General features: G+C 40.6%; 1 protein-coding gene across 2 annotated transcripts in view; it reads left to right on the forward strand.

Moving 5' to 3' along the window:
- The window catches only part of TMEM107 (transmembrane protein 107), a gene marked incomplete at its 5' end in the record, with an annotated part of 310992 nt that extends 289410 nt beyond the window's left edge, over positions 1–21582 (forward strand). For both annotated transcript variants that reach the window (XM_044077280.1, XM_044077281.1), the window contains 1 exon segment: positions 18980–21582. In XM_044077280.1, the coding sequence (XP_043933215.1) occupies positions 18980–19049 (70 nt within the window). In that variant the 3' untranslated portion in view covers positions 19050–21582.
- Between the last annotated feature and the right edge of the window lie 6131 nt (positions 21583–27713).

A 27713-nucleotide genomic window follows, 5' to 3' on the forward strand; every position in this document is an offset into this window, starting at 1 on the left:
TTTTTTTTTAATACTATTAAAACTGTCTGAACATTAAGGCCTTACTGACTATTAAGTATATGGTTACTACGGGTCTGAGCAGAATATTGCCTTGTGTGAAAAACATTTGCTTGTCATGAATAAAACACAGGTGCTAAAACACAGACCCCCCAGTAATCATAACAGTTACTGTTGTTATTCTGAAGTAGCCATTCATTTATAGAGTAAATTAAACATTTAAATCCTGCATTACCAGAAAATTTATTGCTGTTCAGCATACATTATTTAAATCCACTGTTAGTTGCTTAAAAGAAAAAGTACTACAGTGTCTGTTAATGCCAATATCCAGGTTAATACCACACTGACTGTCAGATTGAACAATTATTAACTTATCTCCATTGTTCTTTCCAAAGGTGTGTGGAAGTGTCTTTTAAGAAACATAACTGTCATATCTGATACAGATTGACCAGACTGGGAAAAGTGTGCTGACACTTGCTGGTCATTTTATTTGAAACTGTGTATTTATGGGTCTTCATCCTAGTACTAAGTAACTGGCCCGTGTTTCCTATGTAACCTGTCTCTGGACATTTCCTGTATTTGATTAGATGAACAGGATTTTAGAAGTACATGTAAATGAACCCTGTATTTGAAACTTCTGTGAAATTTTTATGTTGGAAGCTGTACAAATCATGTGACACATTTTGCATCTTGGATGGTTGCAGGGTTTTGTCTCATTCTGAACTATGTTCTGCTCTGGTCTAAGTGTGCATCTGACAAAAAGATTCTTTACATTTGGTGGTTGTGTAAATGACAGCAGTGGGAATGCTTGAAAAATGTCTCTGAATTTGTTATTCTCACTAAATATTGGATGACGGTCCCTTATGATTTTGTACAGGGGTCCTCGAAGCAGCTGTTCTCATGGTAGCTGTATTGCTTTGTCTATAGCACTGTTAACTCCCTGGCAGAGTGACCTTGAGCAAGCATGGCATCTTTCAGCTGTGCCAACTGCTTGTCTATTTCTGCCTTACTACAACTAATGCAGTGATATTGAAGTACTTGACTGTTCATAACTGACTTTTTTGTGTGGCTGGGATGATTACTGCTTCTGTGCAGGTACATCTGTCAGTTTGCTTCCTGTAGACACATCTGTAATGTCCCAATTTGTACAGTAACCTTAGTATCAAAGAAGGTTACACTTGAAGTGAAGTAGAGTACTGTAAGGAGAGTGTAATAGATGGGTGGATTCTGTTGAGTACTTGGTGGAATTTCTCATACGAGTCAATGTTTTGTGTCCAGATTATAAGTAAGTCATCAATAAAATAGAAATAAGTGAGTGGCCTATGTGTGCAGTGTTATACAAATCCCTCTTCTTGGTTTGTCATGAAGAGATTTGGGTATTGTGCAGTCATTTTGGTGCCCGTAGTCTAGACATAATGTTTCCCATTAAAGGTAAAATTGTTGTTTAAGAATAAATTATAGAAGTTGTCCCACTATGTCTGGAGTAATATTGTGATGTGTTTTTTTTTTTCTTGTAAGAGACAGGTAGCATTTCCATCTTCATGTAGGATGCTTGTGTAGGGTGTTGTAATGTCCATTGTGGCAGAAGCATTATACAGTGTTAAGTTACAATAACATGCCAGAATGCAAAGAAAATGAATGGTGTCTTGAGTATATCTGTCAGTGTCATGAACTAGTGGCATACTTATCAACCTCTTGGCACACAAAATCTGGACAGAGCCACAAATAATGGGGGGACAAATTTTAAATATTGCTCTTATAAACTTAGAAAGTTCACCGTCCCAGCTAGGTTTAAAAAGTAGGGTGCAGGCTTACTCAAATAAGGCAAAGATGGTGTATATCCAAAGATATATTTATTGAAGACAATCCACAGTATTGGAAACTAAAATCCACATGAACAACTGTTAAGCCCTTTCATCCGCTTATCACAGACTTCCTCAGAACAGCTGATTGACTCACAATACAATCCTTTTAAAATTTTTTGGCGCCATTCTAGAGGCAAGAATTTAACGTGCCAGTGCTTAATATAATTTATACATAATTTTAAAAACATAATTATAAAGACAACCAATACATCAGTATATCATAGAACTTACTAAAACCTTAAATAATAAATAAATATACTTTTCTAAAAGATACTAAATCATAAAATCACAATATCAAACTTCGTACCCCAGTAATGTAACTAACATACACATACATAATTTGATAATAACCTATTGCAACTGATGATAAAACTAATCAAGCCAACGTTAGAAAGGGTTTAATAGAAATAAAATAATTTATACCTGGTTCCTTTGTGGCATCGGTCAACACCTGCCAGATGCTTTCTTTTTTGCTTAGTATTGCTTTAAAATTGCCCCCTCTATTTGATGTAAAAACTTGATCTATTAAAGCAAAACTGAAACTATGAAGTTCACCTTTCTTCTCTATATGTCTATATAAAGCGTTCTTGGTGTCATGTACCCTAATTCTGTAAACATGATCATAAATTCTTTTCTTAAATAGTCTCTCTGTTTTGCCAATATAGTAAGCAGGGCATGATGTACAACTGGCAATTCCCCCTTCTAAATTTAATGTAGGTCCTGTTTAAATTCTGTAGTTTTATTCCATCTCTCTCATTAATCAAATGACATTGATTACATGACCCACATTTAGTAGTAGCCTTGTTACTATTGTATCTGTCTCTTTCTATACTCCCTAGTTGCAATATCCTCTTGATGTTCAAACCCATCTTAAACACAAAACTGGGTTTTTCACCTAATATTTGTTTGATATCATCAGCTACTGTTAAATTCTTCCAATGTTTTAATTCTATATTCATAATTTCATTCACATATGGGGGATAAGTTAATGAACATACTCTATTAATTGGAACATTTTCCAATTTTCCTTTTTTCACACTACTAATATCTTGTCCTGTTCCTAATGTAGGACAATATTTATTACCCCATTCCTTAATAACAAACTGTGAAACGTCCTTCAACAAACCTTCCGGGTAGCCTCTATTAATAAACATAGATGTTATAAATTCTATTGCCCTTGTCATAATTTCATAGTTTGATGACATCCTGGCTGCTCTAATGCATTGACCCTTAAAGATGTTTTTCAGCATATGTCTTGGGTGATGACTAGTAAATTCCATATATCCATTTGAAAATGTTTTCTTCCTATATATCTCTTATCGGACTCCAAGATCCATATGTTTTATATAAGTATCCAGATAAGAGATCCTTTCATAACTAACACTATAAGTGAATTTAAGAAAACTACTTGTATTATTCAAATAATCTATAAATTCATCAATCATTTCAACCGGTCCTTTCCATAAGACAAACATATCGTCAAGAAACCTTGTATAATAAGAAATATGTTCATAATATTTGCAGTTAAATAAAAATGTATTTTCCCACTCTAGCATAACCATATTTGCAAATATAGGGGCACATGAAGCCCCCATAGCTACACCCCTTACTTTTTTAAATTATTCGCCTTCATAGTATATAAAGTTATTATTCAATACTATTTCTATCATATCAGTTAAGTTAATTCGATCCCATGTCAAATTAGAATATTTTCTAAGGCTATTACAAAAATCTTCAAGTCCCTGTTCTTTCGGGATACATGAAAATAAGTCCACAACATCAATAGTTATAAATGTTAATTTCTCATTCTATTTATCAGGTGTGAGTTGAGCAAGAAATATCCATTAATTTTTAATGAGATGAGGAATGTTTCTATATATGGGTTTAATCCATCTATCACCACACCTATATTGAATGTCTCAGACTTACTTCCACAAATGATTGGGCGAAAAGGGGGTTTACTAATATTCTTATGTGCCTTTGGTATACCTATAATGGTAGCTAGAGTGGAAAATTCTACTTTCATGAATTCATATATATCTTCTGTTATTCTCTGATCCAATGAATATTCATCTAGTGCTAAATCTATTTTCCTATAACTTATATTTATTTCATTGATAGAAGTGATTTCATAATTTCCTGTGTCAATTAATATTTTTTGGATTTCATTGACATAATCAATAGTATTGTATAAAACTACCCCCTCCCTTATCGGGTTTCATTACTCTGATGTTTTTATTATTCATAAGTTTTACTAAACATTCCCTTTCTTTTATAGTCAAATTATCCATCACCTGTTTATTAATATTTTGATTATAATTATAAATATCAGAACAAACCAGTTCTTCAAAATTTTCAACCCTTTTGTTAGGGGGTGGTATAAATGTACTTTTTTTCTTTAATTTATTACTTTCCATTATAAATGTATGATTTTTATTCTTGTTAAACATTAATGCTAATTTTAATCTTCTACAATATAATTTTACATCTATAATAGTGTCTACTAAATTAAACTTTGCGGCAGGTATATATTTAATTCCTTTAATGAATAAGGTTCCTAATTCATCCTTTATACAATAATTGGTGTAATTGTAAACCATAAGATCATTAACATGATGAATAATATTTTCATCTTCTTCTCTAACAATGTTGTCCACAAGACTTACTCTATCTAGAGTGTCTCCTGGGGTATTATGTGCCATCACATTCTCTAGTACTGCCTATACCGATTCCCCCGATATTTCTGTTTTGTTGCTGGGGTGAAATAACGACCCCCCCCCCTGAAAATTCATATGATCATCTGTAGGTGTCCCTGCATGATCATCCCATCTGTTTTCCTTAGTTTGTTTATGCTCATTACCCCATATATATGTCCTATTTTCTTTGTATTGTATAACATCCCGATTTAACTTCTTGTTCTTCCTTTCATATAATTTTTCCGCATTACTTTCTGCATATTTTAACTGTTTGTCATATAATGCACGCCATTGTACAAAAAGTACATCAGACACTGTCATTATTCAATTTTTCAACTTCCAACACAGTTTTACTAAGTTTTTCATCATTGTTTTTGATCAATAAATTCATATAATTTATTCCAAATGAATTAAAAATAGCATTAAATTCCATCTTTGTATCAGTATCTAAATTAATACCCATGGGTACCTTAAAAAATCTTAGACCCATCAGTACTATTCCCATATAACTATTGATGTCGTGGACTTATTTTCATGTATCCCGAAAGAACAGGGACTTGAAGATTTTTGTAATAGCCTATCTTATAATAAGTATATCTTATTATACAAGGTTTCTTGACGATATGTTTGTCTTATGGAAAGGACCGGTTGAAATGATAGATGAATTTATAGATTATTTGAATAATACAAGTAGTTTTCTTAAATTCACTTACAGTGTTAGTTATGAAGGGATCTCGTATCTGAATACTTATATAAAACATACGGATCTTGGATTCCAATCAGAGATATATAGGAAGAAAACATTTTCGAATGGATATATGGAATTTACTAGTCATCACCCAAGACATATGCTAAAAAAACATCTTTAAGGGTCAATGCATTAGAGCAGCCAGGATGTCATCAAACTATGAAATTATGACAAGGGAAATAGAATTTATAACATCTGTCTTTATTAATAGAGGCTACCCGGAAGGTTTGTGGAAGGACGTTTCAGTTTGTTATTAAGGAATGGGGTAATAAATATTGTCCTATATTAGGAATAGGACAAGATATTAGTAGTGTGAAAAAAGAAACATTGGAAAATGTTCCAATTAATAGAGTATGTTCATTAACTTATTCCCCGTATGTGAATGAAGTTATGAATATAGTATTAAAATATTGGAAGAATTTAACAGTAGCTGATGATCTCAAACAAATATTAGGTGAAAAACCCAGTTTTGTGTTTAAGATGGGTTTGAACATGAAGAGGGTATTACAACTAGGGAGTATAGAAAGAGACATACAATAGTAACAAGGCTACTACTAAATGTGGGTCAAGTAATCAATGTCATTTGATTAATGAGAGAGATGGAATAAAACTACAGAATTTAAATAGGACCTACATTAAATTTAGAAGGGGGAATTTAACAGTAAGAACATTATTTATTTAGCCAGTTGTACATCATGCCCTGCTTACTATATTGGCAAAACAGAGAGACTATTTAAGAAATGAATTTATGATCATGTTTACAGAATTAGGGTACATGACACCAAGAACGCTTTATATAGACATATAGAGAAGAAAGGTGAACATCATAGTTTCAGTTTTTCCATAATAGATCAAGTTTTTACATCAAATAGAGGGGGCAATTTTAAAGCAATACTAAGCAAAAAAGAAAGCATCTGGCAGGTGTTGACCGATGCCACAAAGGAACCGGGTATAAATGATTTTATTTCTATTAAACCCTTTCTAACTTTGGCTTGATTAGTTTTATCATCAGTTGCAATAGGTTATTATCAAAATGTGATAGTGTTCGATCTCGCCGTTTGTTCTTACACATGGGTTCGGAGCCGATCCTCGGCTCCGTGTCGGCCGCTTGCAAGCTCTGCATCGAGAAGAAGCTCGAGACAACCTAATACCCACAATCCCCCTCTGCCTTTACCTCAGATCTAGTTTGCCGCTGCTGCGTTCGCATCACTGGGTCGAGCTCGAGCACCTACAGATAAGATTTAAGACTTTATTGTTATATTTTTCAGATAAAATTATTTTAAAAGAAGTTTAAGTGACATAGTGTATGTGTGTGTGGTAAGGTTAGAATCTCTCGGTTCCGTTAAGTTTAATTAAACCTATCAGAGTTTTTCGGGGCCTACCACCCCTTACTTGGATTGACAACCGGATTGACAATTTTATATCGGATTCGACATTTTCTCTGGACTTGTCTTATTTACTGGACTTGACTTTTCTCTTTAACTGTAAGATGTCTGAGAAGGCTAAATCTGGTTTTAAGCGTTGCCAGTGTGGGCAAAAGATGTCAGTTACTGACAACCATAGTTCCTGTGTCTACTGTCTTGGCCCTCTCCACTTGCAAGAGGACTGCTCAATTTGTCACTCTTTCAGTGGGAGGGTCATGACAGATAGGCGCAGGAAACTCATGGACAGAGGGTTATTAAAACCTACCTTTCAGGAGGCTCTGGATGCTTCAGACCAGGCATCCAAATCCTCGAAGGAATCGAAGACGTCGGAGCCCAGGTCATCGGCACCGAGCTCTTCGAGTAAAGTTAGATCACCGGTTCCACAGACTTCGGGGCCGAGTGTTCAACTGTTGCCAGTTTCCGAGCCTCGAGTCTTGGAACCGGTGATGGAGCTCCCTCCACCGACTCTGTTGAGATCGGCTCCGTCTTCGATCCCTTCGACTCGTTCTTCCAGACCTCTCTCAGACACTGATGTAGACCGCGTGGTGCAGAAGTTAATGGAGAATACGGCCTTATCCAAGCTCATCTCGGTCTCCTCTCAATTGGTGTCGAGACTTGAAGGCCTTCCACTATCTCCATCTGTTCCTCCTCCGAGACCTGTCCAGTCTTCGGAGCCGGAAGAAGCTGAGCTGCTGATTGTGGAGCCCTCGGTGCCAGAACCGTCCTTTTCTCGGTCGGCTCCGTTCACCTCGACTCCGTCCGATCCGGTACCGGAGTCTCGGAGCCGAAGATCCATCCTTGGTTCCGGGACCGAGAGTCGGACCGATGTTTCGGTTCCGACGCTCCCTCTCGGGGCCTCGGCGCGGATCGACTCGGTTCCGTCCTCGGGGTCGATACCTTCGGTGCCTGTTTCGGGGATTCTTCCCATTTCTTCGGAACCGGGGGATACCTCGACTCGGGACCCGGGGGCTTTCGACCTCATGAGGAAGGTGTTGTCTACCCAGACAACCACATCAGCAGAAACAGCTTCTCCTCCCCATAAAGGACCGTTATCCTCCTCTGCACCCACGGCTACATCTAAGCGTCGAGCACCGGTGTCTCAGCCACCCCTGGAGGGTGCCCCCTCTTCCTCGGAGGCTTCTTCGGATGCTCCCCACGAAGAAGTCCCTAGGAAAAGATTGTGTAAGAGGAGACACTTAGATTCTCCACAAGAATCTTTGACATCCGATACTGACTTGGATGAGTCAGAAGGGTCCCCTAAGTCACCTTCAGAAGATGTCTCCTTTTCTGACATCTTGGAGATCCTAAAACAGAGAGGTGACTGGCAGTCCCTCCCCCCTTCTGAGGATGAGTCAGTCTTGCTGAAGGCATTTGGTGCTCGCCCTTCCTCCTCCTGGGTCACTCCGCCCTTCGATGAATTAATGGAGCTGATTGCTCGAAGGGCGTGGGAGGCTCCTGACACAGTGGAGCCAGTCCCTAGGAAGCCTAATAAATACATTACTGCACCCCAGGACAAGGCTTATTTGACAAAAGGAGTTCCAGTGGGCCTTCTGGTGGTGGCAGCGGCCACGAAAAAGGAGATGTCGGAATCTTCCTCATCTGTCCATCCCCCTAATAAAGATTCTAGGACTATGGACAGGTATGGGAAGCGCATTTTTAGTTCAGCGGCTTTTTCTATGCGATCCCTGAACTATTTGACCCACTTTACACGGCTACAGAGGGATCTAGTCAAAGAGTTGGGAGATACCCTCCAGGGTACTACAGATGCTGCTGTCTCAGAGAAAGTGACAGCGCAACTTAATACCCTTACATCCATTGTAAACTCATCCATGAGGCTGATCTCTTACGCAGCCGAAGGTTCGAGTAGGGCAGCAGCTTCAGCGATTGCTCTTCGTAGACAATCCTGGATGCGCTTATGTTCATTTGTGGAAGCCTTCAAGTCTTCCTTTACTAACGCCCCATTTGACGGTGCCACTCTCTTTGGCCCCAAAGTAAAGGAGACCCTTACCCGGTGTGAGCAGGAGGGAAAGACTCTGTCTGCTGTCGGAGTCCGTTTTTCCACCCCATCCAGACCATACCCCAAAGGGCAACGTGGTGGAAAAATGTGGTTTCGAAAACCCCAAGGATCTTTCCCAGGCACACAGGGTGATGCCCCCTCTAGAGGCAGAGGAGGGGGCAGAGGTGGAAGACGCCGCCCTGGCAGCAGAGGGGGTCCGCAGAATCAAGGTGACAGGGATACACTCCCTGGTAAACCTTTCCAGCACTCCTGAGAGGAGGCCCGACTGTCCTGCTCTGGAGGCAGTCGGGGGTCGCTTAGCTTTATACCCTCAGGCCTGGCAAAACATTACTACAGACAACTGGGTAAAAAGCGTTGTTACCAGAGGTTACAGAATACCATTTCTGTCCAACCCCATTCCAAAGAAAAGACTCACAGATGTACCGCCCCATCTGCGAGAACCAGCAGCTATAGAAATTTCAAAGCTGCTAGAAAAAAGAGTCATCCAACCAGTCCCAGCGGACCAAAGGGGATTCGGAACTTACTCAAGGTTCTTTTTAGTTCCAAAGAAGACAGGGGACTTGAGGCCCATTCCGGACCTAAGCAACCTCAATACCTTCGTCAAGAAAGAAAAGTTCCGAATGGTCACGTTTCAATCGATCCTTCCATTCTTACAGAAGGACAACTGGATGTGCTCAATAGATCTGAAGGACGCATATTACCACATCAAAATGGCCAGGGCGTCCAGGGATCATTTGCGCTTCCGGCTGGGAGCCAGTCACTTTCAGTTTCGAGCCCTGCCCTTTGGTCTGACCTCAGCCCCCAGGGTCTTCACCAAATGCATGGCAGTGGTAGCGTCTCACCTGAGACACCTAGGATTCCAGGTGTTTCCGTATCTGGACGACTGGCTCCTTTCTGCCACCACCCAGCGTCAACTAGTACAGGCCAGAGATTACACTCTTCAACTGTGTGTTCACCTCGGGATCTCCGTAAACTTCGGAAAATCTTTACTACAGCCATCACAGCGTATCTTATTCATAGGAGCGGAATTAGATACACATCAGTTAATCCTAAGGCTCCCTCCAGAGAGGATACTTTCACTTCAGACTCACATACGTCTTCTTCTGTTGTCCAAAAAATCCCCAGCAAAACTGGTACTGAAGGTCTTGGGACTCATGGCAGCTTCTCTTATTGCGATACCCTTGGGAAGACTGCACATGAGAATCCTACAATGGCTACTGTTTGCACAATGGTCGTTCCAACAGCTACCTCTGACACACGAAATTCTTATAACGAACACATGCAAATCACACCTACTCTGGTGGCTTCAGACTTGCAATTTTTCCACAGGAAGACCATTTGTGCTTCCCACGCCGACAGCTACGGTGACCACGGACGCTTCCCTGATAGGGTGGGGGGGCATCTTTCAGGGACAGACAGTCCAAGGCGAATGGACCAATTTAGAGTACAATCTGCACATCAATGTTCTGGAGTTGAGGGCAGTGTTTCTAGCGTTGCAACACTTTGTTCCCCTTCTTCCTCTAGGGACTATTGCAGTTCAGACGGACAACATGTCTGTAGTCTGGTACATAAACAAGCAGGGGGGAACCAAGTCCTATCAGCTATGCAGAGAGGCCATGAGAATCTGGCAATGGGCGGAGTCCACGGGTCGCTTTCTGATAGCAACGCACATCCCGGAGTCATCCAACGTCATAGCCGACAGGCTGAGCAGAGCAATCCTGTTGCCACACGAGTGGTCCCTAAAACAGTCAGTTGCGAAAAAGATTTTTCGCAAGTGGGGCCAGCCTTCCTGCGATCTGTATGCGTCTCCAATGAATGCCAAATGCAGGAGCTACTTTGCCCTATTACCCCCTCCAGGGGAAGTCCCCAGGGACGCACTGATTCACGATTGGCCCCCGGGTCTCCTGTACGCCTTTCCTCCTTTTCCCCTGATTTCAAAGTTTCTCCAGAAAGCCAACAACCTGCAAAGGACAATAATCCTCATTGCCCCATTCTGGTCTCGTCAAATTTGGTTCCCCTGTCTCATGACACACTGCATTCGGGGGCCCTGGATCCTGGACCCAGAGCCAGATCTATTGACTCACTCGTCAGGGGCTCCCCACCCCTCGCTCTTGTCCCTCCATCTAGCAGCTTGTCTGCTCCAATTCCCTACTTAGCCAGGTCTGATCTTCTTTCACCTGCAGTTCAGAATATATTAGTGGCTTCTCATAAAGCTTCCACTACTAAAACAAACACTAGTAAATGGAAGCGCTTTGTATTCTGGGCAAATACACAGCAAGTGGACCCTGTCATAGCCCCTTTAAATAAAATTTTAGAGTTTTTAACAGAATTGTTCCACCAGGGTGCTTCTCCTGCCACTTTAAGAGTTCAATTGGCTGCCATCTCCAATTTTCATGTGGAAGAATGTGGGGCTCCTATTATGGCCCACAGACTTTGTAAAGCCTTTTTAAAAGGGTCTTTTCATATTAGACCACCAATTAGATCTCCTACGTCACCTTGGAGTCTAAACTTGTTATTATCTAAGTTGATGCTGCCCCCTTTTGAACCAGCCTCCTCTTGTCCATTGAAATTTTTGTCATGGAAGACCCTCTTTTTGGTAGCCATTACATCCGCTAGGCGAGTATCTGAGCTTCAAGCTCTCTCCATTAAACACCCTTATTTGATCTTTCACTCTGACAGAGTTTCTCTTCGCACTAATTCATCCTTTCTTCCTAAAGTTTGCTCTATTAACAATATTAATCAGTCCATTGAATTACCCACCTTTTTCAAGAATCACTCCAATAAAATGGAGTATATGTTACACAAATTGGATGTCCACAGACAACTGAGATTTTACTTGGATAGAACAAAAGATCACAGGAAATCTGATCAACTTTTTGTAGCCTTTGCTGATAGCAGAAAAGGAGTAGCGGTTACTAAAAGAACTCTTTCTAAATGGTTAACTGATTGTATCATCTATGTTTATGATTCTTCAAATCAAACTCTTTTAGACAAACCCAAAGGACATTCCACAAGATCAGTGCCTACATCCCTGGCTCATGCAGCTCGCCTACCACTAGACGCTATTTGTGCGGCTGCTACTTGGTCTAAACCACATACTTTCATTTCTCATTAGAAGGTAGACAAGGTTTCTAGGGACAGGGCAACCTTTGGTTCCACTGTGCTCAAGAACGTCCTTCCGTGAGTTCCTCAGGAACATGGAGCTAGGGACGCTACCCATGTGTAAGAACAAACGGCGAGATCGAACACTATCACATATAGAAGTTATGTCCTTACCATAACGTTCCATGTGGAGTGTTCATCTCGCCTTTGTTCTTACATTCCCACCCTCCCACCCTTAGGAAGAACGTTCAGTTTGGTGCCTGGTCTGGGGTATTCTGCTTCTGCATTGCAGTTTTTGTATATATGGTTTACATGTGTATATATATATATATATATATATATATATATATATATATATATATATATATATATAGATAAGTATTTTTGTGTCTTTGTGAATTTGGCATGAATGTTTCTCTCTCTGACTGCTGGTTTGCTTGCAAACTAGATCTGAGGTAAAGGCAGAGGGGGATTGTGGGTATTAGGTTGTCTCGAGCTTCTTCTCGATGCAGAGCTTGCAAGCGGCCGACACGGAGCCGAGGATCGGCTCCGAACCCATGTGTAAGAACAAAGGCGAGATGAACACTCCACATGGAACGTTATGGTAAGGACATAACTTCTATTTATGTATGTGTACGTTAGTTACATTAATGGGGTCCGAAGTTTGGTATTGCGATTTTATGATTTAGTATCTTTTAGAAAAGTATTTATATTTATTTATTATTTAAGGTTTTAGTAAGTTCTAGGATATATTGATGTATTGGTTGTCTTTATAATTATGTTTTTAAAATTATGTATAAATTATATTAAGCACTGGCACTTTAAATTCTTGCCTCTAGAATGGTGCCAAAAAGATTTTAAAAGGATTGTATTGTGAGTCAATCAGCTGTTCTGAGGAAGTCTGCGATAAGCGGATGAAAGCGCTTAACAGTTGTTCATGTGGATTTTAGTTTCCAATACTGTGGATTGTCTTCAATAAATTTATCTTTGGATATACACCATCTTTTCCTTATTCGAGTAAGCCTGCATGCTACTTTTTAAACCTAGCTGGGACGGTGAGTCGACCATCTTGTTTTATCAGTTCTGGTGTTGCCGTTTGTGTTAGAAACTTAGAAAGTTGTTAGAATAACAGGTTTTCCATTAGCATGTATTTTCTGAAGGATATGCGGCCTGAAACTAAGTCTGTCATTATTTAAGGACTTCAATCCCCAGTGATTTGCCAGAAAATTACAAATTTTATAAGGAATGGACCAAACAGATGAGACAAAAATCTGGATATTCTGCAAAAATCTGGACAGTTGGGAGGTATGACTAGTGGTTTCAGAATTTTCTCCACAAACTCAGAGATCTCTTCTTTCAGGGTTCCTTTGCCTGATACTATTGGTCTTCCTGGATTTCCTGGTTTACAGATTTTGGTAGCTTGTAGAAAACTCATGGGTAGCCTGATTTGGAATGAAGTCAGTTTGCCCTGGATGGAATCTGAGAAGGATTTAATAGAGTTCTTTAATTCTTTTGTATACTGTTGATTGGATCCTCTGTAGTATATTAACTGCATACAACATCCATACATTCTAATGCTGCATCTTATTCTCTTTGTAGTTCCTGCCTTTCTCATCATCGTGAACTGGACATTATTGCTAATTCATATTTTCTGTTAACCAAAACATCTGTCTCATAAAGATCACTTGTTTAGAGAGACTAACAATTTGCAAATTATAACTTATATTGTCTCATTAAATGTGAGAGCAGTGTCTCTCAGTGTTATATTCTCTGCTAAATGTACACTAACTGAAATGTGACATGCCAGCTTTGAATTTTATAGTATATTGTGACCCTCTTCTATAGTTTGTCTCACACACACACACACTTGTCTCTGTCATCTGAACTGTATTTGTTTTCCATACCAACATGTTTCAAGATTTCTTTTTTCAACCATTTGTAAATACACAGCATACTTCCCTTTCTAGGTACAAGTGGATATTTTAGCACTCAATTTAACATCAGTGACTTAATAACTCCGGACAAAGGGCTCATGCCAGTTTTAAAGCTCAGATAATTGCAAAAATCTATTTTGTTCCAATAAAAGGTATTGTATCACATCTATGTTCTCTCGGCTGGAGCACCTTCTGTGTGGAGTCTGCATGTCCTCTCCGTGGTTGAGTGAAGTTAAAGACATGCAGGTAGGTGCGTGCGTGAATGGGTGTGCCTTCATTGAAGGTTGGGCCTCGGGCTGGCAACTCAACAACATAAAAATCCACTGCCAATCATTAGCAGACCGGAGTTCCGCTGTGGCGACCCCTAACTGGGAAAAGCCGAAAGACATTACTTAATCATGTCTGTGTTCCATTGTGTTCACCATGAATAAAGAAGATCAACTACTATGGGTCTCCTGCCAAATAGAAATAAGAACAGAATTAGTTACAGAAAGGGACCTAGTTAGTCACAGGTGTAAGATGTTGGTGGGCACACAATATATATAACTTAATTTGTACTTGGAAAAGAGTTTAAATATGTAGATCACAAGAGAAAAGAGTGCTGAACTAGTTCTAATCCAGTATAAGCCACCAGATCCAGGCAGTTCAGATTTTTTCAATGCCAGAGTTTATTTAGATATTTTATACATGCTTTCAACTAGCTAGAATTTTCCCATCAGTTTCCTTTGTGGTGTAGGTGTGAAAGAGATGCACTAGGAGATTGTGTGGACATATTCTGAAAGTGGAACGTTTTCTGTATGTTTAAACTTTAGCTCCAAGAGTTTTGTAAGAAAGTTGTGGCTGAACCAAACTGAAATAACCAGCTTCTTAAGTTTCCCACATGGTCAAGGGAGTCAAGGTCCATTAAGTAAGCCTGATGTTGCTCTTTGTAATTAACTAATGTTTGCAGCTAAAAAATCAGTGTCGCGCAACTGAGAACAGAATCCACTATGGAAGGAATAATTGTATTGAAGAAAATACATGGCCTACAACAATCCACTTAAGATGTGAAGGGAGAACAAATGGATGTTTTACTGTAGTAGGACAAACAGTGAGGAGAAGGTTATGGGAAAAGGATCATTCCAAAGAAGTACACTGTTAAACCGTGTTTCTTAAAAGGGCTAGCTTTGGGATTGTTTGATGTTTAGGATAGTTTGATGTTAATAAAGTTTGTTTTTTCTAAAAAAAAAAAAAAAAAAAATCAGACTGCTGGCCAGATCAGGGCAGGAGGAGGCATATTGCTGCATATATACAGTTTGCCCTAGGGATGCTGGGGTATCATTGCATGCTAATCACAGAAAAAAATACACTAGCATAACAGTGGCAGCTTTAGTGTATGAACTGTGCATACAGAGGTGCTTTGTGAACCCTTTGTGACCCTGCCAGGGAGGGTGAAGAGGATTCACGGGAGATTCTTAAAAGTACCCCAGATGTGAATGTGAAAGGTTTATCTGACCTCTCAACCAGCTCTCACCCCCACAATGTGGGAACAAATGAGGAGGCATTATAGGCTAGGCGGGGAATTGTTTTGGTACTTTGTTGAGAACACTAAATGTTGATCTCTGCATTTGTGAGAAGCTCAGCAGACAAGTATGAATTAATAAAGATTATGTAATGTCGCAGTACCTTTCTTTGATTCAGCAAGCACCCTTACACAGTCTTGTAACAAAAAAGATGTGCCGCATTGCAAAGCGTAGGCCCTGCTGCCATGCTGGATTCTAATGAGGCATTCTGAAGGGAGAGGCATATACTAATTAGCCATATCCTGTCACCCCAGAACTACCTCCAGAAATGCATCTACGCTGCCAAATAATTTAAGGAAGTGCATGGCTATCTCTACGACATTGTGCTCACTACCGTCAAATACAAATGTGGTGGAAGGGAACCACTAGATAGCAAAGCTTGCATTTAAAGTACCATAATGGCACCAACAGCAAAATAGGAATGGGTGGATATGCACCTGATCACAAGGGATACATTTGTAAAGTGTTACTACTGGGACCAGGGTGGGGGAGATGTACTATGTCACCAGGGATTCATATATAAACTACTGTGCTGGCACCAGCGTTTCTACAGGGACTTGGGTGCATGGGGTGCACTAGATCACTAGGTATACATCCATAAAGTGCTGTACTGGCACCAGCATTACTACTTGCACCAGGGTGGGGAGGTGCACTAGCTCAAAAGAGATACATCTCTAAAGTGCTGTGCCAGCACCTGTGGTGGGATGCACTAGATCACCAGGGATGCATCTGTAAAGTTCCGGACCGGCACCAGTGTTACTACTGGGACCAGGTGGGGAGATGTACTATTTCACCAGGGATACATCTCTAAAGTTCTGTCCTGCCAACAGCTTTACTACTGGGATGGGGATGCACTAAATCACCAGGGAAATATCTGTAAAGTGCTTTGCTAGCACCAGCATTACTACTGGAATTGGGGTGGGGGAGATGCACTAAATTACCAGGGTTACATCTGTAAAGTGCTCTGCTGGTGCCAGCATTAGTACTGGGACTGGGGTGGTGGGGTGCACTAGATTTCCAGGGATACATCTCTAGTGTTGTGCTGGCATCAGCATTACTACTGGGACCATATGGGGAAATGCACTGTGTCACCAGGGATACATCTGGAAAGTGCTATGCTGGCACCAGCATTACGACTGAGACTAGGTGGGGGGTGCTTTAGATCACTGAAGAAACATCTGTAAAGGGCTGTGCTAGCACCAGCATTATTACTGGGACCGGGGTGGGGGAGAGGGGTGACATTTGTAAAGTGCTCTGCTGGTACTAGCATTAGTACTGGGACTGGGGTTTGGACGTGCACTAAGATCACCAAGGATACATCTGTAAAGTGCTTTGTTTACACCAGAGTTGCTGCTAGGACCAGGGTGGGGATGGGGATTACACTTGCACTATATCACTAAGGCTTACTTTGTGTGGTGATGACATCAGTGGTGTTTTAGGGATCAGGTGGTGAGGAAAACCACCAGATACCAGGGAATGATTCAAGTTTCATGATAGCATCAATGTTACTGTAAGGGTTCGGCAGTGGGGGGAGGCCCTACACTACCAGGAATAGGTACCATAAGGGGATCAAAGGGTGGTTGTATACACTAGACATCAGGGATAATTTTTTAAAGTGCCATTCCAGCATAAACATTGTAAGAGGGTTCAGGGATTGAAGGGATACAATGGACCATCAGGGATTAATACAGATGTGCCATAATGGCACTAAAGTATTAGGGAAATGGAAGAAACATAGGGGGATAGCTATGGTAGGAATGGGAACAGGAACTGTTGTGTGTGTGTGTGTCTGTTTGTGTGTGTACTTTCAACTATTTATTTTTTTAAAAACATTTTATGTTAATAGTTTCATTCACACCAGGTGCATGTTCAGCCCTAACTTTAATTGCCATAATGTCTGTCTTTGTTCTACAAGATTTCTAAAACTTCCCCCTCTCAAGTCAGAGACTTTTTCTAATATGGCAAACAGAAACTTCTTAAACCCAAAACATTTTAATGTATGTTTGTATAAAGCATTGTTTAAATTCTTAGTTTTTATACAATACATGTGCTCCCTAATACGGTTATAAAGACATCTAGTAGACATTCCTACATAAAATTCTAAACCATATGAATAAACTGCAATATAAACTATCCCTTCCATCTTGCAGTTAAAAACTCAATTGATAGGTTTAGTCATTAATAGGTATAGTCTGGTTTAAATGAGGTAACTCAATGTATGGACCCTCCAATATAAACCTGCAAAAGTAACAAAACCCACATTTGTACATAGCATTACTCTTGGAAGTCAAAGTCCTTGAAATGGGCAACAAATCTGTTTGTAACACGTTTGATGTTAAAAGTATTCTTATAAACAAAACTGGGCTTTTTGTCGAATAATTGTGATTAATTCAGAATTCCCTTTCAAAATATTCCAGTTTTTATTAATTATGGAAACAATATTGGTCCTATCAACTGTAATATCCAAATAACAAGATGACCTATAATTTCTAGAAGAATTAGATGTATTAACAGCTTTAGGAACAAGTCCATGTGACAGAATAGGTGGAAAATCTAGACTTCACTACAAACATGTACGTTTTCATTATTAAATCTAGCAAAATGGCTCAAAATTAATCTAACATATACACATTTATTGTATAAAAACTAAGAATTTGAACAATGCTTTATACAAACATACATTAAAATGCTCTGGGTTTAAAAAGTTTCTGTTTGCCATATTTGAAAGTCTCTGATGATTTGAGAGGGGGAAGTTTTAAATATCTTATAGAACAAAGAGAGACATTATGGCAGTTGAAGTTAGGGGTTAAACATGCACCTGGTATGAATTTAACATTAAATGTTTTTTAAAAAATAGAAAGTTGAAAGTATATAAATAATTTTTAACTTAGTGTGAATTTTTTATTTGTATTTTATTGTTGGGTAGTTTTTCTTAAGTACATGTCTTTTTAAATGGAGTATCTTAATTAGATATGTTAATTGGTTTTCTGTGAGAGTATATATCGCTGTTTTGAACTAAAATATTTGTTTTCTGATGAAGTCTTGTTGGAGGAAGGCAACAATAAACTTTGCTTTTCGCTAAAGGCAGTGATTTTTTCTGTGGTGGACCTCCCATTACCATATAGTAGTTTTTTTAATTTTTTTGTGTGTGTGTGATAGAATGACTGGAGTGGACACCGCTGTTAAAATGAGCAGCAGGTTACTGCCTCATCAAACAGGTCAGCCATGATCTGCACATTGCAAGTAGTTACTATGATTCAAGAAACATGCAAAGTAGCTGATAATGAGGTCTTGCCTCTTCATAGTTAGCATGTTTCTGAATCACAGATGAGCATGTCATGGTAGAATGTCCTTTTTAGTAAATGCCAATTGGCTTCTACTAGGAATTCCCAGGATAGTATGGTACTTTATCTTCAGTAGCAAAAGGATAGCATGACTTGCTTATTTAGGCCCAGAAAGAGCAGCATATTAAGTTATTCTTTTCATTTCCTGCTTCTGCTGCTCTAGAATTATATACATCCATTGTGTTTTGTGCTTTGAAAATCATCTTCATACTGTGCTTAAGTATGCCTTGTGAAAATATATTGCAAAAAATGTTAACTGTATAACAACTGATATTAATTTTGGTTTTCAGTGCATTGCCAGCTGTCATTGAGGTGATCTTGTGTGCGGCTGTGCTGGGACTAAAGAAGAAACTATTGTAAAAACAACAACAACAAAACATACAAAATGGTGAGAGAGACTTTGGAGCTGAAGCTTTGAAGTCTGGCAAGTGATGGAGAACCTGATCATTTTCTTGGATAAAGATTACAGAATCTAAAAACTTATAAATAACAGGAGTGAAATACTGATTACATAATCTGGACCTTGGATCTGGCACTGATTATTTCTACTTGTACAATCCAAAATACAGTAATGATTACAGAACACAGATCCTGTAATTAACAGTGATAATTACATAATCCAAACCTTGTGACTGATGATTAATACACATCCTGTAATTAACAGTTATGTGGTGATAATTGCATAATCCAAACCTTGTAAGTTAATAGTGATGCATTATTAATTACAGTACTAATTACAAAATATGAACTCTTTAACAGTAGTGAAGTACTGGTTACACAATCTGAATGATGAAAAACAGCAGTGCACTACTGGTTACACAATCCAGATCTTGTAATCAACAGTTAAACAGCACTGTTGGCAAAATCTGAGCTTTGTAACTAACACTCCTGCAATAGTGTGAACATTAACACCACTGCAGTACTGATTACAGAGTCTGAACCCTTTAATTAATGATGCATACTAACAATAGAAAATTAACATTAGAATTTGAAGTTTGTAAGTAAGAGTGAGAGCATCTACATGGTTTAAATAACGGCACCATTGTAGTGATTGCAGCACCTGAACCTCATAACTAAGAATGATACAGTAGTATCTGCCAACTCTGAACCATGTAAGTAGGCCTCTGCTTCATTTGCCTAGAGCCAGTTTGCCTGAACAGAGCTGCATAAATTTGCATTTGATTGCACAGTCCCCTGAAATACTAGATGGTCCAGCTAATATTAATGATAAGTTTATCAAAGTAAAACTGATATGAACAGAAAGTATGGCATGGATGAAAAACACTGTTCTTCCAGGGGAGCAGGTAGCCCTACATTTGCTGCTTGTATAACAACTTTGTGATAATAAAACCTTGAGACTAAAGAATGCACGCCATAGTCCCCTTGATTCCATGACTCTGTGTGATATGTTTAAGCAGGGCACTTTGAGGTGAAAGGCTCAACCCAACAAAAGCAGATATGGGAACTTGCCACCCTTCTATTTATTGAGTCTGCATTTGATCTGACACATTGCCTATCCCATTTGTTTTACATTGCTGCAGTTCTGACATTGGGATCTTCAAACAGGAGTCATGCATTTGGCCTTGTTGATTGAATTAAACAAAACTGTACTTATTGCAGAATCAGAACTTTATAGTACTGTTGCAGTTATATGTTACATAATCAGAACATTACTATTTATGTAAATATAGTATTCGGTCTGAACCTTGTAAGTAATAATTCAATGCTAAATGCAAAATTTGAACCTTGTAAATAATAGAGATACAATTGATAGAATTTGCCCTTTAAAAATAATATTTAACAGTTGTGTGAGACACCCTCCAACAGTCTGACATTCATCAGAAGCAGAACAGAAAATAAAGCTAATAAAAATTATGGAGTGACTAGTTTCCCATGACACTGTAGAAATCTATATTTGTGTACTGCACATACTTGATGGGCCCGATTTCAAAAGACTTGCTCTCGGTGTAAGTGGCCACTTAAAGGGACAGCAGGTCTTTTGGAATCTAGCCCCCAGTGGAAGTCTATTTCACTTACACTGACAGCAGGTGTTTTGGAATCAGGGCAGACTTAAACTCTTTTGAAATCTGTTTTTTTATCTTTACTGCATATCACTTGTAGTAAGCAACCAACTGTGTCAGCTCATTTACACTAATACCATTACTTCTGTGTTTTCTGGCATTTGTCTCAGCCGATATATTAGCATTTATTCCTGCACCATTAGTTTTGTTGTTCTGTTTAACAGCATTTCTAGCTCTGTCATCCATGAAATGGATGTTTCACACTCTAGAACACACATTGACATCTCCCCAGCAGACCACTGTGTCATTCATTACACAACACTGATATCTCCCCTGTTTTGCTATCCCTTGTACATTGTAGTTTGGCTGTTGCAGTCTCAATACCCAATGATATATGGCCTAATTAAGATAGAATATTATCAGAGGAGACCACCCTTTTCAATAATATGATCTATCCATATAACTCTTCAGAAAATTATTTATTGAAATTGTCTTTGTGCTATGCACATATTTTTCTGTGCTGTTTGTTTGAAGTGGTAGTCCACGAGTGCTTTATCAGAGCATTAATATTATTTTATACTTGGAAAATAAAGTTTTTGTGACTTTTTGAGTGCCTTGGGTTCTACTAACTTCAGTAGTTGTATTGCAGAAGTGAGGTCGTATGGTAAAGTAAATAGCAGCTTTCACAGGCAGATGTCTTTCGGTAAAGCATGCACAAAGCTGTATTAAGTTTAATTAAAGATATTTTTCATAAAAGTTGTAGTCATTGCTTCTAAATGTATAAAATGCATTGTATATAAAAATGTAATTTTTTTGTCAAATGGAAATGCAGCAGAGCTATTAAAAACTAAGTCTTCAAATATTCACACGTATACACAGAGTTCAAAAATGCATTACATTATTTAAACCCACCAAATTAAAGATTGTATAAATAGGAAAAGCACTGTTCAAATTGAAGACAAAAGCAGGTTGCTCTGCATTACATTTTTAATTACTGCGAAAAACTCAAACTGTTACCCAGTTATTTTCTAACTTCAGAACTATGAAATTCAATTACATTCCTGTCCAGAGGTCAAGCTGGAATTCTTCTGGCTGTGACACTACACAACTGCAGTTTGGGCTTTTTGGAAGAAATGGCAAAAACAGGTCTAGATAAGCTGTTAAACATAGTACTTATATATGTTGTCTATTAAAAACATTTCTAGCTGTTTGTATACTTGATTTTACTAAGTATATTACTTAATTTTACTTATTTTAAGTAAAAGAACATTATTACTCAGTTTCAAAACTTGCAGTTGATGAGTATAAGGGTAATTGCTGATTGTGATGATTCTTCATAGGTTCATACTAGGCTATCTGCCCTAGGGCATTTATAAGCCTAGCCAGAGTATGTTTGGCTTTCGCCACCCATTTTAAATTTATTTTGCTATGCCCTTTTTCGAGGTTAGTATATACTGTGCCTCTGTCTAACAGTGACACAGAAGTGATACCCAGGGTAAACCTATGATCTCCCATCCACTCATCAAGACTCCTCTTGAAGAGAATCAATGAGGGACTTTGCCTAACCTGGACTGGCATTTTATTCCATAGTGAAGGGAGCCTCTCTGGGTTATGAATCTGTCCCTCCAGCATGTCCTGTTTATTTCAGTGCTGAGGTTCAAGTCTTTTGAGCGTGTAGCTCGATGGGATTTGGATTTTTTGAGGGTGCAGCATGTCCTTTAATTCCGGGTTGGACATGGCCTTATACGTCAGGCACAGGTCACCTCTGAACAGGCTGTATGCCACTGAGTAAAGCTGGAGTTTCTTTAACCGGGCAGCATATGGCATCTGTTTGAGCCCTTTGATCCTCTTGGTGAGGTACTTTTGGGGTCTTTCCAGTTGCTGCAGGTGTTTGGTAAGGTACATCCCAAAAGGGGCATTGTACTCAATTATGGGCCTGATGAGGGATGAGTAAAGAGGCACGATGACCTCCCCTGATATAGATGTGAATTCCTTCATGATTAGGTGGGCTATATAAAATGTTTTTCTAACCACTTTGGCCACGTGGTTGTCAAATGAGAGATTGCTATCAACTTGGGTCCCCAGGTCTCTAATTACTTCTTCTGTACTTAATGGATTACCACCTATGTGGTAATTTGTGAGCACTTGTTTTTGCCAAAGGGGATGACTATACACTTTTTGGCATTTAGCTTGAGGCCATGGCTCTGGCACCAGTTGTCTGTTTCTATGAGGGCTTCTACCTTCAGATGAGTTTTTCATTGAAGCTGTTGCCATCATATTTATTTAACTACTTATTTTAAGGGTAAACAGTAATTACATTTGTAGTGTTCTTAGCTGGTGGTAGCATTGCCATAAAGACAGATAAGGGAATTGTGTTACTGGCTGTAGATTAACTGTTACTGGAAAATATTATATGCATCTCTGTGTTCAAAATAGTGAAATCTCGGGGGGGCGGAGCCTAATGGCTAACTGAAAGCAGCTTAAATTTGAGCTCTTCAAACTCTTACTAGAAAATACAGGGAAAACTAAAAATATTTAAAAGATTTTGGGTAATTATTGAAGAAGTAACATACAATAAAAATACCAACTTTGAAGAAAAAATTCTGAAATTTTCCTGTCAAATACATCAGAGGATACCACAAGCTGCTGAAAATGAGTAACTCAAAGAACTCACACTCAGATTCTATACTGAAAAAAGAGATGCAACAGATATCTGCTACTTTACTGAACTTGTTAAAGATGGAAAGATTTTCTGAGAACTTAGTAAGTCTTAAAGATAACTGTCAAAAACAAACTGAAATTTTTAAAGAAATATTACAACAGCAACAAACAAAAATTTCTGACATTGAGACTTCCTTAAGTGATGTTGATGGGAGATTAAAAGAACAACAACAACAAACCCAATTTTTGTTACAACAAAATACATGGTTAATAAATAAAATGGATGATATTGAAAATAGAGAGAGAAGAACAAACAAGGATTTTTGGTCTTCCAGAGAAAACTGAAGGAGATGACATTATCTCGTTTTTGAATTCCTGGCTACCTGAAGTTCTAGGATTAAAAGAAGGATTATCTTATGGAATAGAAAGAGCACACAGAGCTGTTGGTAAGCCACTTTCTATTTCTTCTAAGTCTGCTCCAAGATCCATAGTGATTAAATTCTTATCTTTTATGGACAAAGAACTAATATTGAGATCAGCATGGAGGAAAAATCCTGTTATGTATAAACAGTCATTATTAAGATTTGATAATGATTATTCCACAAGAGTTCTGGATTTAAGGAAGAAAGCATGGCCATTAGTAAAACTTCTAAAGCAGCATAAAATCAAGACACAGCTGTCTTATCCTGCCAAAATAAGAATTCAATACAATAATGACATGAGATCTTTTAATAACATAGAGGAAGCCACAACCTTCATAAAAAACAACAACATAGTTCCACTTCCCGATGAAATGGACTGGGCAAATTCATCTTCCCTAAAAAGAGCTTCAGGAAAAAATATCTGGTCGGACGCGAGGGAAAAAAAGAAGCAGAAGACTGACATGAAGAATTTGGAAGATACTACCTCTCTCAAAGTATCAACCAAGGTATGACTACATTATCTAAAAGTTAATTCCCTTAATACATGACTCAAAGCAGTTTTTCTGCCCTTTATTAGTTATTTAGCCTATTATAATAATAATATTTTATTTAGTATTTAAAAATTGATTCACTAAGGATCTGAAATGCATAATTGCTTTTTTTTTAGGTTGTCGCATGAATATAAAATCAAGACAGTTTATTAGATGCTTATTAACATTGTTCTAGAAGTCCTTATAATAGTTTATCTTTTAGACTATTTCTCCTAGATAAGTATTTCATAGCTAAAATAAGATCTGAAGTAGGCAGACTTCATTCGTCTGCAACCTGTGGGTATCGGATACGACCTCGGATCCGAGCCGGCAATTCAAAAGCTTAGGCTCCTAGCTCCTCCCTCTTACCCATAACCCCTTGCCAAGCCCTGACTGACCTCAGATTTCGTTTGCCGCTTTTCAAGTAGCTACGGATTCTAGAGCTCCTGGCGTTTGTTGAAGAAAGATAAGATTTTTTGACTAAAAAAGTTTTGAAAATCTCTATTTTTGTTATTGATATTGTTAGTGTTGAGTGTGTATAGGCTTTCCTCTCTCTTTTATTTAATAGTTCTCGGGTTTTTGCGTAGTTTGTTTGTGTGTGTGTTGTGTTAGGCCTTAGGGTTTGTGATGTCTGAAGCCCATAAGGCTGTTTTCTCGAAATGTACGAGTGTGGCCATAAGCTGTCCCCAGCGGATGGCCACACTCGGTCATCTTGGGGTTGAACACCTGTCATCTGGTTGTACCATTTGTGCAGGGTTCAACCCCGGCTTTGAGGAGCGGAGGTCGAAGCTGGTGCTGGCGGGTCTTTTACCTCCAGATACCGCCGGCCTCTGCCCTTCCACTCAGCAACCTGTTGCTGTGGGTTCTCCCTCCAGCTGGGACTCAACCTCCCTCTAAGTTGCTGGAGGAAAGAGTCCTCTAGGGAGAGAGAAGAAGGAGAGGCACCACAAGCGGAGGCGAAACTTCCAGTTCGGCTCCTCCATCTAAGCGGGCCTCCCTGTGCCTTCTAGCTTTCCTCCTCCTCGGCTCCACTCCCTCGGTTCTCTCCTGGACCCGAGGAGGAGGAGGCTAGCCCTTCTAGGAGGTCTCCGAGGCTCTCTAGGTCCGCTTGGTGGCCTCCACCAGGTCAACTTTTTCCATGAGTGAAGCTGATATGGACCGGATGATGAGGAAATTCATCCAGGCCCAAATGCAAATGGGAGTGCTCCTAGCCCCCCCCCATCCGGGAGGGGCTTGACCCCACCGCCCCTTGGCTCCTTCTCCGACCCATACCACGGGTTCGGAGCTGTCGGCGCCGGGCAGACTTGGATCCGGGAGTGGGTCGGATCCGATGGGTCGGCGCACCTCGGATCCGTCCCATCCCTTGAGTGCTTTGGGTACTTCGGACCCGACCTCTCGGGGCCGAGGGCCGAGCCTCGGATCCGAGGAGCTGGTGTGTCTTCGGCTCCGTCCAGGTCGGGCGCACGGTCTCGGATCCGGCGGTTTGCTCCGACTCCGATCCGTCGTCGGATCCGGTGGGGTCGGCTCTCGGGTTTAGAGAAGCTGGCTCCCCTCGGCTTCGGCGTAGTGGAAAGGGCACTGTTGAGGACGTCCAGACCCCCGGTCCCTGCCACGGCTCCATCCCGCACTCCCTTGCAGTTGGGCCAGGCCCCCACCAGCCGGTCCCAGGGACAGCCGCCTCGATGTCCCAAGTGGTTCCCTTGGAACATCCAACTGCTGAAGAGTACTCCTCGGACAGCCCCGATGAAGTACCTCGGGCGTAAGTGCAAAAGGAGGCACATGGACTCCCGAGTCCGTTACTGAAGACACAGACTTGGATGAAGGGAAGGCTCCCTAGGTCACCCCTGAGGACGTCTCATTTGGAGACATTATGGAGATGTTAAGGATCAGGGGGTGGTCTGCCCCAAGGCTTCCTCGACGAGTCTGTGTTCTTGGAGGCATCCGAGGCGGGCCCGTCTACCTCTTGGGTGTCCCCTCCTGCTGACCCCCTGGTGGATCTTATTTCCATCAGAGCGTGGAAGGATCCGGACACCGTTGAGCCTATCCCCAAGCGCCCGGACCGCATCCTTTCCCCTCCGGTGGACCGCACTCACTGGAGCAAGGGCCCCCCAGTAGATGCCATGATGATGGCTGCAGCCACGAAGAGGGAATTGGCCCAGGAGAGTCCCTCCATGCATCCTCCGGGCAAGGAGTCCCGCTCGATGGATCGCATTGGGAAGCGAGTTTTCAGTTCAGCAACCTTCTCTTTGAGAGCGCTGAACTACATGGCACATGTCATTAGGATGCAGCGGGATCTGATTAAAGAATACGCTGCATCTCCCCCGGAGTCCATGTCAAGTGAGGATAAACAGGTATACTCCACCCGAATGGCCACTCTCAGATCAGTCTCCAATACATCTATGCGGCTGCTTTCTCATGCTACTGAGGGAGCCGCTAGAGGCAGCGGAGCAGGCCTAGTCATGAGGCGACAGGCCTGGCTCCGCCACTGTGATTTTGCAGAGCCCTTCAAGGCGACCTTCGCGAATGCCCCCTTCGATGGTTCTGCCTTGTTTGGCAAGACTGTTCGCGAAACATTAGTCCAGAGCGAAAGGACGGAAGACGCTGTCTGCCGTCGGAGTCCGCTTCTCAGCTCCCCAGAGGTCCTTCTCTAAGAACCAAAAGGGACAGAAGAAGATGTGGTTCCGGAAATCGCAGCAGTCCCAACCTGCTCTGGATAACCAGTCCTTCCGTGGCAGAGGAGGACGGGGAGGTCGTCGTCCTAGAGGCATGGGGGCTCCTGGCAACTTTGGGTCCAGGGAACCTTTCTCTGATAGACCCACGCAGCAGCCCTGAAGGGTTGCCCGGCTGTCCGTCTCTGGAGGCAGTCGGGGGCGGTTTTCGAGGCACCTGACTTCTTGGGAGTCCATAACAACAGACAGTTGGGTGCTTCGTGTCATATCCAGAGGGTATTCAATTCCCCTATTCAAGGTTCCCAAATCTCGCAGCCTCCCAGATGTTCCACCCGAACAAAGGGAGGCGGCAGCTGTCGAAATCGAACAGCTGCTAGAAAAAAGAGCTATCCAGCGCGTCCCCCGAGATCAAACAGGATTAGGGTTTTACTCCGGGTTCTTTTTGGTGCCAAAGAAAACGGGGGACCTAAGACCAATCTTAGACCTTTCCCAGCTGAACCTGTCAGTAACCAAGCAAAAGTTCCGGATGGTCACCCTGCAATCTATACTTCCCCTCTTAAGGGAGAATGACTGGATGTGCTCCATCGACCTCAAGGACGCGTACTACCACATTCGTATGGACAGACGATCCAGGAGGTTTCTTCGCTTCCGGCTGGGAGCCAGTCATTATCAGTTCAGGGTCCTCCCCTTTGGTCTCACCTCAGCCCCCAGGGTGTTCACC

The sequence above is a fragment of the Protopterus annectens genome, chromosome 7.part0 (genome assembly GCF_019279795.1).
Source record: "Protopterus annectens isolate FY-2018-M chromosome 7.part0, PAN1.0, whole genome shotgun sequence".
Lineage (NCBI taxonomy): Eukaryota > Metazoa > Chordata > Ceratodontiformes > Protopteridae > Protopterus > Protopterus annectens.